At 49.9% G+C, this 11,939-nt stretch overlaps 1 protein-coding gene across 1 annotated transcript; it reads left to right on the top strand.

Annotated features, from left to right (window-relative positions):
• The first annotated feature begins 283 nt into the window (after window positions 1-283).
• On the top strand, window positions 284-2,289 carry UBXN10 (UBX domain protein 10). The gene has a single exon (XM_053898894.1). It carries the CDS (start codon window positions 1,005-1,007, stop codon window positions 1,851-1,853), a length of 849 nt encoding a protein of 282 aa, XP_053754869.1. The 5' UTR covers window positions 284-1,004; the 3' UTR covers window positions 1,854-2,289.
• The last annotated feature ends 9,650 nt before the right edge of the window (window positions 2,290-11,939 follow it).

The following is an 11,939-nucleotide window of genomic DNA, read 5'->3' as shown; positions in this document are numbered from 1 at the left end:
CACGCCCATTCATTTACATCCTCTCTGTGGTGGCTGTCCCACTAAGAGGGCAGAGTTGCATAGTTGTGACAGACCCTATGGTGGGCAACACTGAAAATATTGGCTGTTTGGACATTTACAGAAAAGGTTTGCTGACCTCTGGTCTAGAACCCACGTACCTCCCTGTGAATTCTAGCCGATGGGTGGATCAGCAAGGCGGGGAGGTTCGGGGGCGGGGGGTGCTGGGGGGGGTGGGTGGGAGCACTGTTCTTCCTTTTCCCTCCCCTCTCCCTCCCCACCTGGTGACAAAGTGAGGGCAGTGGAGGGAGGATTTTTTTTTACATTGATTTGTGCACAGCCACCTGGCAAGGTTGAAAGAAAAGGCAAAAGGAAGGAAACTGAAGTAAGGTCAAGCTGTGGGTAGACAGGAAAAAAGTCAGGACTACGGGAGCAAGGGGAAACGGGTCAGTGGCTAAAATGGCAAGGTTGAGTCATTGGAACACAGATCACGTGGCCCCCAAAGCCGAAAACATTTCCCAAACAAGTTAGCCAGCCCTGCTGTAGATTGTGACATGACCTGTTGCTTCTCATCAGTCTGGTCTCTCAGCTTAAAGTCCACACCCCGCCCCCCGCCCCCAACCCCATAAGAATAAGAATTCGTCTCCCACCCTAGTCACCGTCTAGTGCACACTTGTTTATTTTCTTCACGGCAACTATTACTCATTGAAAATATCTATTTACTTGTGGGCTCAACACCTGTCTTCCGTCACTCTTGGTTCACTGATGTTTTTTTTTCCAAGTAATTGAAATGAATGAATGAATGAATGAATGAATTGCAGCCAGCGCCCCTCTTCCTATGCAAGAAATCCAGAGGGAAGCCGCTAACTCCCAGCCAGTTGGCACTAATTCTGGCACCCGGGGGAAGGGGGTGGTGGTGTGAATGGCTTGGATCGGGGAGCCCCAGGAAGTTTCATCCACGGCTTCCCTTTTCTTTTCTCCTGCTTCCTTAGGGGTCTTGAGAAGCAATGGCCACGGAAGCCCCGGTGAACATAACTCCCCCTGAACGCAACGCTGTTGGCCACACAGCAGCTGACAGCTTCATCTGGCAGCCAGACTCCATAAACATGCACCTCACCAGGCCCAAATCCGCCAAGGGACGGACGCGGCCGAGTCGGCACAGACCGCAGGACGCGGCGCTGTGCTCTCACCGCGCGCCGGCTTCTCTGCCTCCAGCCATTCGCTGTGAGTCGCCAAGCAACCAGAAGCCAGGAGCCTGTGCACCCAAATCTCCAAACCCGGGAGCTCCCGATGAGATCCCTGAGCTGCTGCAACAGGTGCCCCTGGGGGCTTCCTCTTCCCTCAATAAATACCCAGTCCTTCCTTCCATCCACAGGAAGACGGTGGAGGAGGGGGCCGTGGAGACTGTCGCTCAAAAGGCCAGCTCCCTGCAGCTGAGCAACACCCAGGCTCTGTACCGAGAGGAGGAGACCGGCACTATGAAGACAAGTGAAGAAGGTCCCAGAGCTCCATCTTGTTCCCCAGAGAGGAAAGCCATTGGCCGAGCCAGGAGACAGGCCTCCTCCAGGGCTGGAGACCTGAAGGAGCCATCAGAAGGGGAGCCACGGCTGCTGCTTGCGGTCAGGTCGCCGTCGGGCCGAAGGTTCGTTCGCTATTTCCGGCCAACTGATGACTTATCCAGCGTTGTGGCCGTGGCTGAACACGAGGACCAGGCTGCCTACCACCACTGCAGCATTGAAACGATGGAGGTTCCCCGGAGACGTTTCTCTGACCTCACCAAGTCTCTGCAGGAGTGCAGGATCCCCCACAAGTCGGTGCTGGGCATCTCACAGGAAGAAGGGGAGGAGTGGCCCTGAGCCCACAGCCACCCAGCTGGGGCCCTGGGGCTCTGAGTAACGGGCACGCTTGGGTGCTGTGACCTCCCAGGCAGCTCGGTTCCAAGTGCCACGTGAACCTGCTGCCGCTGTGATCGTTGGGGCTCCCTCTCCACGGCATCTCCTTTGGAAGCAGCGAAATTTGTACATGCAGCCGGGGCACTGAGAAGGTTCTCCTCCAGTTCTTCGATCCTTCCCACCCCTGGAGTGAACCGGCAGGTTGCCAGGGACGTTCCTGAAACTGCTGTGACCAGGCCTCCTCCTCCCCAGAGTTCTGGGTCCTTTCAGGAGCACCTGCCTGCCTTCCCAACGAACCCTCCCTCTCTTGAAGCCAGTGGTTTGCCTTTCTGTATTTGATGCAGGATTAAACACTTCCCAGAGAGGCTTCTAGCCTGGTAAATAACCAGGGCTCAGGAAATGTCGAAGTGGCATTTGTATTTCTTGCAAGCATCTTTAAGAAACTGGCAGTTGACGCTATCTTAGAAGCAGCAACTGTGCTGGGATCGGGTGGCTAGAGTTTCTTGGGGATTACTGTTTGTGTGATGTGGCTTCAGAGGAAAGACTTGCTAATACAAATCCCCCAACACATCGGCATTTCTGAAATAGTCTTGGAGCTAGAAAGTAAATTGCGTCCACAACCATGGATTAGCTCAGTAGCTACTTTTAAATAGAGACTAAGTAGGTTTGCAAATATTGGTAACTACTCTATGTATGCAAAACTCTTCCCAAACAGAAAGGCCAGTGTAATCTGATTGCCCTTTCAGATTTCCCTTTCTGATTTCCCTTTTTGTCACTCGCGGAATCTTTTGTTTTTAAATCATATAAATCTACAAGTCTGTGCATGTTTCCGCTGAAGGCCCCCTTGGCTTATCTGGGTGGGGATACGGATTTTTATCTCCCGGGTGTCTCATCTACTTCAAACATGGAGACTCCCTAGAGCGAGGACAGCGGTGCCCCTGTTCTGTGATCTGGTAACCTCCAGGGGACAAGGGTGACTCAGGCGGGTGTCACTGTATTGCACCTGTTCCGAGAGACCACGTGCCTAAGGGTCTGTCTGATTGGCATGAAGTGCATCTGAATGCCTCAGCCCGTAGCTGTGCTCTAGAGCATAGAGCGTTGTTTTTCCAACTCTCGAGTGGTAACGCGGACAATTTGCCAAAGTTCTCTTGTATTGGGAGCTTAGCGAGACTTCCACCTCTCATCTGGATCCTCTTTACGGCCAAATCACCCTTCAGAGCAGGGAAACATGTCCCTCAAGAGCTCAGCCCTCATGAAGCCCCGAGTACCGATGTGCTCCCTCTGCTCCTGGGTCCACAGAGAAGGCAGGAGTTCTAGAAGCATATCAGTGTTTCGGCCTCAGCAACAAGTGCATCTTGTGCCTAGATAAGGAACGTGGCTGGATTCGTTACTTCCAACAAATCGCTACTCAGCCACGGAGATTAGCACCAACGCCGTTTCCTCTCAAGAAGGCTCGCCTTGTCCTAACTGCATCCCACACCACCCAGATCACTGGAGAGTGGGTTATTTCTGAACACGGGGTAAAATTTCCCAATCCCGTCTCGGCTGCAAAGGTCAGCTGGGGCTTTCAGGGCCTTGGGCAGGCCCACGCAACTGGTCCCCTCTCCCAATCACCGACCATGGCAGAAGGGACTGGTGGCTCAAGCCTGGTACTCACAGTACAAGAAAGTATGGGACTTTCACCTCCCACCCAGGACTCAGGCACATATCTGCCTCTGATCTAGGAGGCTGGGAGAAGAGCCTCCCACAAAATCACACCTACTCTGTGTGTAAGAATAAAATCCCACCCACCTGGGACTCGGTAATTTCTCCAGGCAGGAAATCTTTGGAAAACTTCAGTGAAACGGAGCATGCTCGAGGGAGTTAGAATCTTCTGCACTTAGGGGTGTGCTGCTATTTAGCTAGAATTTGGGGGTGGCAAAAACAAAGTGGAAGGCATGAAACAGAAATATTTTAGGGTATTTTAGGACATGTGAATAAAGCTAGATCTGAGACACCTTAATCAACTTTTTTTTTTTTTTTTTTTTTGGACGAAAGGCTACAATAAAAATCGATTTGTGTGAAACTGAGTCAGCAGAGAAGCGTATCTTGTTTTAGCACAGGACTTTGGCTACCACGCTGTAGCGGACAGAGGGGTTCGTTAACCTGAGCTTCTTGGGAAACCACTGGGTTCCGCTGTGAAATCCACGTCCTCGCCCCCAGGCACCCTGGGTGCCCGCCCTTCCTGTAGCCTTTCCTTTCCGTTTATATGATCTAGCACTAAGCTTCGTATGAGAAGTCTTCCTGAACTTCTCCTACAAATCATTCCAAGTACTCTCCTCTTGAGGCTGGCAAGAGCAGACCCTGTATCAGAATTTCAACGTGGTGGTTCTGCCGATGGCACTGCCACTTGGGCACCCTGGCCTAGTGGGCTAAACTGGGTCCAGCGCCCTACTCCTGGTGGCTTGGTGCTTTGGGTGACCACTTTGTGGTCACAGACCTCACTCATTGGTTTAACCAGTGGTCACTGAGGACCTACCTTGTGCCAACACTTGGGTGACAGGCATTAGGTGCCCTACCAAGAGAGCATTGGCAAGGAAATGTGGAACTGCCTCTGACTCTCAACTCCAGCCCAACCCGGCTGAAGTTGCTGGCTGTTAGCTTTCCCCGTGAAAGACCCTGGAGTGAGGACCAGACCAGTTGTTGCTATCTCCTCGCCACCTCGTGGAAGTGCAAAGGGAAGTCCTCCCCACCTTTCTCGTGATGGCACCAGCAAGTCTGGTCATCAGGGACATGAGCTTTGCATAGGACAAAGCTTCAGGGCCAGTTTTCCCAGCGTTTCTCCTGATGTAGTCCAAGAGGTAAATCAGTCCTGGCAGCAGAAGGAACAGCAGGAGAAATAAGTGACTCATCATTTAGAGTCCAAAAAATTTTCACCAACAGATGGCAGGTGGTTTTAACACAACAGTCCTCGCCCTGAAAGTACCTGGGGATCTGGCCAACAGCCGGCAAGCCAGGGCAGTCCTGATGAAGAGATATGTACATGAGCATGACTATGGGCCGGCAGTCACCCCAGAGATCCCACACAAAACACTCCACAAAAAGGTTGACACCAGCCTTGTGGTTTCCATTCCAATGAAAAACCGTGACGTCTAAGGATAGATCACTATCCCCGCCATGCGGTACAGAAGTGGGCATTCCAGGAACTAAGCTTTGCTTTCATCCGTGCTCTTGCCACGACCTCCAGTGGGTTTCTGGAGTCAAATGAAGCCATGCTGCCCCAAGAGGCAAAAAAGTTCCCGTTTCCAGTTTTTTTAAGGTCTTCACAAGAAGTTAAGATAAAAAGATGCACAGCTTCCCATAGTTTGAGGTGTGTTTTAGATGAGTGTTTTAGATGGCAAGATGATCCACGTTCCTATCTTTTAAACAGAACTGCGAAGAAAACTAGATGATTCTACTTTAGCCTGAGTTTGGAGTCCGTCTGAGAAGCAGACAGGAACATCTGTTTCCGTAGTCCACTAAGCAGTACCCCGCCAGGAAGTGAAAAGTTTGGAGCCCGTTCACCCTCGCCCAGAGCCTGAACCAACCCAAACCCAGCGAAGGTCAGAGGCCACCGCGGAGGAGTTGGCAGAATCCAAGCGGAGCCGACTTCGGGTGACTCACTAACACACAAGACGGCAACTCACATTATAAAAATAAAATTGGGTGTTTTGTTTTGCGTCTACACTGGTGATGTGACATTTTCCTTTCCCGATTAGGGCAGTTTCTGGCAGCCCCTTCTGACGTCCGTCTGTGTTCCTCTACCTTCAAACCGTAGAGGAAACAGCGGTGCTCCTGAACAATTTATGTGGAAGATCCAGTCTCTGGAGGTATTTTTGGATGCACTTGAATCCTATACGAGGAGGTTGAACAACAGATGAGACATGCCAGTGGGTGCAGTCATGCAAGCCTGGCTCCAAAGGTCTGCTGTGCTCTGGGGAGCACTGTGACTCTGTGTTAGGAGCAGAGACTGCAGGGGCTAGGGTGGAAGAGGGGACACCATCTATGGCCGTGGACAGGCACCAGGGGAGAGATGATGTTGACTTGGGCCAGAATAGTAGCCACAGATGTCACCAGAGGTGTCAGATTCTGGACACATAGCAGTTAAGGGGGAGAGAAAAGGGCAAGATAGTTTGGCAGGTTGGGATTTACCCAAGTGGATGTCACTTGACCATGTCACCACTGTGGACTGTTCCTGCAAAAAAAAAAAAAAAACAAGCAAACAAACATGTCAGCAACAAACACATGGCGGGCAGGGATAAACCCTGACCAGCGGCAATGTTCATAGGAAGGAAGTGCATGAACGCTTTGGGATAAAATGTACGGAGAATCCCAAAGCCATTAACTGCTTTAATTGAGACGGGAGGCAACGAAAAATGTCACTATTTCACTTAATGCGTAGGTTCAACAAAATCAGTTCATTACCATCTGACCCTCAGGACCTGATTACTGACCAAGGTTACTTAAGAAATCCTTGCGGGGCGCCTGGGTGGCTCAGTCGGTTAAGCGTCCGACTTCAGCTCAGGTCATGATCTCACAGTCCGGGAGTTCGAGCCCCGCATCGGGCTCTGGGCTGATGGCTCAGAGCCTGGAGCCTGTTTCCGATTCTGTGTCTCCCTCTCTCTCTGCCCCTCCCCCGTTCATGCTCTGTCTCTCTCTGTCTCAAAAATAAATAAACGTTAAAAAAAAAAAAAAAAAGAAAGAAAAGAAATCCTTGCTCCAGGGGTGCCTGGGTGGCTCAGTCGGTTGGGCGACCGACTTCGGCTCAGGTCATGATCTCACAGTCCGTGAGTTTGAGCCCCATGTCGGGCTCTGTGCCGACAGCTCGGAGCCTGTAGTCTGCTTCGGATTCGGTGTCTCTGCTCTCTCTCTACCCCTCCCCTGCTCATGCTCTGAGTCTCTCTGTCTCTCAATAATAAATAAACATTAAAAAAAAAAAACTTAAAAAAAAAAGGAAAGAAATCCTTGCTCCAGTTAACAGATTGTTCACATGCCCCTTCTCCCTTTCTGCTGCCTCGATTCCGTTCATTCAAATCCAGCAGCTGATTGGGGATGCATCTTTTCTTAGAAGGGCAAATAAAACCACTGTCCTTTGACCTAATTAACAAAGCTTCCCAATTTCATGAGTTTCACGCCCCCCCTGTTCTTTACAACAAGAAGATCTGTGCGGCGGGGACTTGGTCCTCTCTATGACCGGCTGAGAACTGCACCTTCTGACATCTGCCCCCTTAACAGAGAGGTAGGGGTCACGGCTCTGCTCTGATGGACACCCCGGGTCGGCTCGAGCCCCAGCCCCCTGTCGACCAGAGTGGCCGGCCACCTGCAGACAAACTGTGGGAGAGTGGTGGTAACTTTCGTTCTCCCAACTGGGAGGTTCAGCCTGGGAATCACCTGCCGCCCCCATTCCAGCCCTGTCCCCAGCCTTGGGGTGCTACAGGGTCAGCCTAGCCCAGACTTATGGGAACCCTGACTCAGAGCCTCTGGATCTAGACTCTACAGAGCGTTTATTAGTTTCCCCAACCCGGCCTGGGCCTTGTTTCTTCTTCTTCTTTTTTTTTAATGTGTGCTCTTTAAACTTATTTATTTATTTTGAGAGAGAGAGAGAATACAAGTGGGGGAGGGCCAGAGAGAGAGGGAAAGAGACAGAGAATCCCAAGCAGGCTCTGCACTGACAGCACAGAGCCCAATACGGGGCTCGAACTCATGAACCGTGAGATCATGACCTGTGCCAAAGTCCGACGCTTAACCCATTGAGCCACCTGGGGCCCAGCCTTGCTCTATGCCTTCTTAACAGAGTTCCCCTCAGGCTCTCATCTCATTCAAGTCATCTGTGACAGTTTCACTCAACAAATACATATTAAGAACCTCTATGCCAGGTACCTGTTAGGGCTATCAATGAACAGAGCAGACCAAAAATCCCTGCCCTTAGGGAGGTTACATTCTCACGTGGGGAGACAGAAAAAGAACAATAAGCATCACAAATAATACAGTGTGATAGAAAGGAATATATGTGATGGAAAATGGAAAAACAGCAGGCTAAGGGGGATCTGGAGAGCATGGGGTGTGTGTGTGGAGGATGAGACATCATATGGTGGTCAAGGCAGACGGAATTGACACGAGCATCTGGGCGGAGAGCTTGAAGGAGGTGAGGGGGTAGTGAGACCGGTGGGGGAAGCCTGTCCCTGGCAGAGGGGATGCAGAGGTCAGAAGGAGCGAGTACATCCAGCCTCTTAGTACCTTCCAAGCAGGACGGCTGGAGTGAGGGAGGGTAGAGCCATCAGACACCAGGGTGGGGAGACAGATCACACGAGACCTGCTGTCACTGGACATAAAGGGAAACCACTGCGGGGCGCTGAGCAGAGGAGTCGTACCTGACACGTGTGTTCCGATCAGCGATCTGGCTGCCGTGCTGAAAACAGGCAAAGTTACAAGATGGAAACCCAAGTAGAAGCTATGATATCCATAATCCAAGTAAGAGATGGAGACCAGAGTGGTGGCCACAGCTGTCATGAGAAGCGGTCAGCTTCTGGGGATATCCTCCATTTACTATTTTAAAAAGTAGTACTCACTTTCATTGTAAAAACAGTATTAAAGTAAATGCTAACCCATAACTTGCTTCACCATCATCGTTGATCAATTTTCCAGGCAGGAGAGGCTCACTCTTACGGAATCCATTGTGCTCTGTCCCCAAAACAAAACATGTTCCTTTTTAAAAAAATTTTTTAATGTTTATTTATTTTTGAGAGAGAGCGAGACAGAGTGTGAGCAGAGGAGGAACAGAGAGAGACAGAAGGAGACACAGAATCTGAAACAGGCTCCAGGCTCTGAACTGTCAGCACAGAGCCGGATGCGGGGCTCAAACTCATGAACTGTGAGATCATGACCAGAACCAAAGGTGGACACTTAACCGACTGAGCCACCCACGTGCCCCTGCCTTTTTTTTTTTTAAGGAAAACTTAGGGGCGCCTGGTGGCTCAGTCAGTTGGGCAACTGACTTCAGATCTGGTCATGATCTCACAGTTCATGGGTTCGAGCCCCGCGCCGGGCTCTATGCTGACAGCTCAGAGCCTGGAGCCTGTTTCGGATTCTGTGTCTCCCTCTACATTCTGCCCCTCCCCCACTCACGCTCTGTCTCTCTCTCTCTCTCTCTCTCTCTCTCAAAAATAAACATTTTTTAAAAAAGGAAAACTTAGAAAATATAGAAAAGATTGAAGAGGAAAATAAAAATCATCCATAATCCTTTCAGTCAGACATAATTGTTATTAATATCTTGACATATGTTATTTCTTTCTTAAAGATTAAATCGTTTTGCACATTACTGTCTTGCCAGTAGGCACACACGTGCATTTAACATTTGCCATCCTAACAAACACAGTGGTTTAGATCTTTTCTTTCCAAATTTCTCCAGTCCTCGTGATTATTTTAAGGCTGAGTAATATTCCAACGTGTTGATGTACTGTAATTTCTTAAACTATTTCCCTTTTTCTGGAACATGTCTGTGTTTCTAGATTTTGCTATAGAAGTCAATGCTTGAATCTTCATTTATGCAGCTTTGTGCATCTTTGAATGATTTCTTTAGGACAATTTCCAGAAATAAGATTGGTAGGTCAAATTGTGTAAAAAAACAAACTAACTTGTGGATTTTGCTTTGCTTTTCAAAGAATTATATAGCAAGCATCTCAAGTCCCAATGCAGCGTTGACAATTGCTAGGCTACTGCTTTTGATAGAATTTTCCTTACTTTTGTTGGTTGAGAATAAAAACGAAGTTTTTTTTCTAATTTTGCATGTCTTTTATTGCTATTAAATATTAAAATGTTTACATGTCTTTCAGCCTATTTTTAATGTTCAAGTAAAAAAGCCTAAGGTACAGTTCATTTGCTGTCATAATCCGGGGCACTCCACGTCAATTAAAGCCAAAGCACGTGGAGATTGATGGAGGGTGGAGAGATAAATTTCTTCGTTCTTACTAGTGGGAAGAGTCATGTGAGTAATAATAATAAATAAATACCATGTGTGGTAAGTATTACACCAGTCTTTTATCTCATTTGGCAATAGTCTGAAACCAACTGGCGGAAAAGAGTCGTGATGATTTACAACAAGTAGTCTGGGAAGAATATTAGAATGCTTAGCCTCACAGGAGCCTGGTCAAAGCCATGAGCATTCAGTCTGAGGACCCGGGCTACCAAGCCACTGTCTCCTAATGCCTTTTCATTTGGGTTTTAGAAGAAGGCAGGAGAGATGTAAGAGGCAGACCGAGGCAAAGGCCAGTCTGTGAGTGCAGGGAATCTGTCCACTCTACTGAGAGCGTTTGCCTCCACTGCCATTTATACTGGAAAGGGGACCACTGAGGAGACACCCCTGGGAATTTCTGAAATGCTCTTGAACTGCGTCCTCGCTGTCCAGGCTGTGCTATGCTGTTCAGATCATTCCCCACCGGGCCGGGCCAGCCAAGGCGTCTGGTATCAACCAGTCTGGATTCCTCAGTCCCATCCTCTAGAAAGTCAAGGTATGAGCCACAGACGCCTGTTCATGAGAGAAGAAATGAACACACGCATTCACAGTCAAACCTGGAGGCCATCCCTTCATTTTCAGGCAGAGGAGGGTGTCAGATAAGACAGGACAGGTGCAGATGGCAGAAAAGCATCGGGCAAAGGCAGACCATCACCAACAGACCTGTGACTCCGCGTGGCCGGAAATGCCTCTCAAACTGCCTTTGAACACTAAGACGGTGTCTAATAGGCAAACACTGAATAATAGATTTAAATTCTTTTTTAAATAGGCTCCACACCCAACGCAGAGCCCAGCATGGGAGTTGAACTCATCACCTTGAGATCAAGACCTGAGCTGAGATCAAGAGTTGGACGCTTAACTGATAGAGCCACCCAGGTGCCCCCGAGTAACAGATTTTTAAAAGGGGTGCCTCAGCATTCAAAAGCCTCTGAAGCTTTTTAAAAAGATCTACTTTAGATCTTCGGAATTAAAGTCTCTGGGGTTGGAGCCTGGGAACCACGGGTTTAGAACGCCCCCACTTCCTCGCCTCCCCCAGGGGATGTTAAGGGTCAGCCGGGCTGAGAACTGCTGGGCTGGGCTAGGTCAGTTCAAGGTCCCTTCCAACACCTGTGGTCTATGAGTCTCTTCCCCTGTCTCACTGGGCCAGACCAGTGACTGGCCTCTGAACCTGAGACCCGCTCTCAAATCTCTGCTGGGGCTTCCTCCTCTCGGGCCCCTGGTTCCAGGGTGAGCCCCAGCTTCTGAGGAAGTCCTCTCTCTCTGCTCTGAGCTTCCCCAGCTCATTATCCCCCTCTGGTTCTCACAGAAGAAACAGTCCTACGTGGAGGACAAAGAGCACAGGACCTGGTACCCAAAGTCCCGTGTTCTACTGAGTGGGCCGTACTTTGCCTCAGCCTTCCCACCCACAAATGGAAACACTTGCTTCCCGAGGGGCTGTTGTCAAGAATCAGCTGAAGTCATGTTTACTGAGCATGTCTGGCATCTGCAAAAATATGTATAAATATAACTACCCATCTTCTATTGCTATTCTTTCTCTCTTCATTTGTTCCCCCATTTACTGAGCAGCTGCTTTGGGCCAGGGCCTGGGGGACCAAGAATGAGCATGTGCTCACTGGGCCCCAGGAGCCCCTGTCCAGCAGGGAGAGGCAGATCGTACCCAGAGAACTATAATATGGCGGGATTAGTGCTACTGTCTAAACAGTGCCTGGCACACGGTAGGTGCTCAGTGAGTGTTTGTGGAGCTAACGGATGCACTAGATGTTAAGGGATCGCACACTGAGGATGGGGCAAGGTTCTGGAAAGGGACGTGGGAGCCAAGGCTCAGAGGGCCGAGGAGGAGAGAGGCAGCCAAGGAAGGAGCAGTATCCTAGAAGCAGTGCACAGCTGGCCTTTTTCCAAGCCGCAAGGCCTTTGGACATCGGCGTGACTCCTTCATCCTCTGGCTGCTCTGGGCGCCGAGCAATGGGCCCCCCACACGTGGCAGGTGCCGACCTCCCCCAAATGAAAAATATCCCGCTTTC

This window comes from Panthera pardus, unplaced genomic scaffold (assembly GCF_024362965.1).
Source record: "Panthera pardus isolate Hobbes unplaced genomic scaffold, ASM2436296v1 HiC_scaffold_11, whole genome shotgun sequence".
NCBI lineage: Eukaryota > Metazoa > Chordata > Mammalia > Carnivora > Felidae > Panthera > Panthera pardus.
This window is presented reverse-complemented; position numbering and strand designations above follow the sequence as displayed.

Excerpts from the sequence above, each read along its gene's own strand:
- UBXN10 (XM_053898894.1), top strand. The coding sequence starts at position 1,005 with ATGGCCACGGAAGCCCCGGTGAACATAACTCCCCCTGAACGCAACGCT.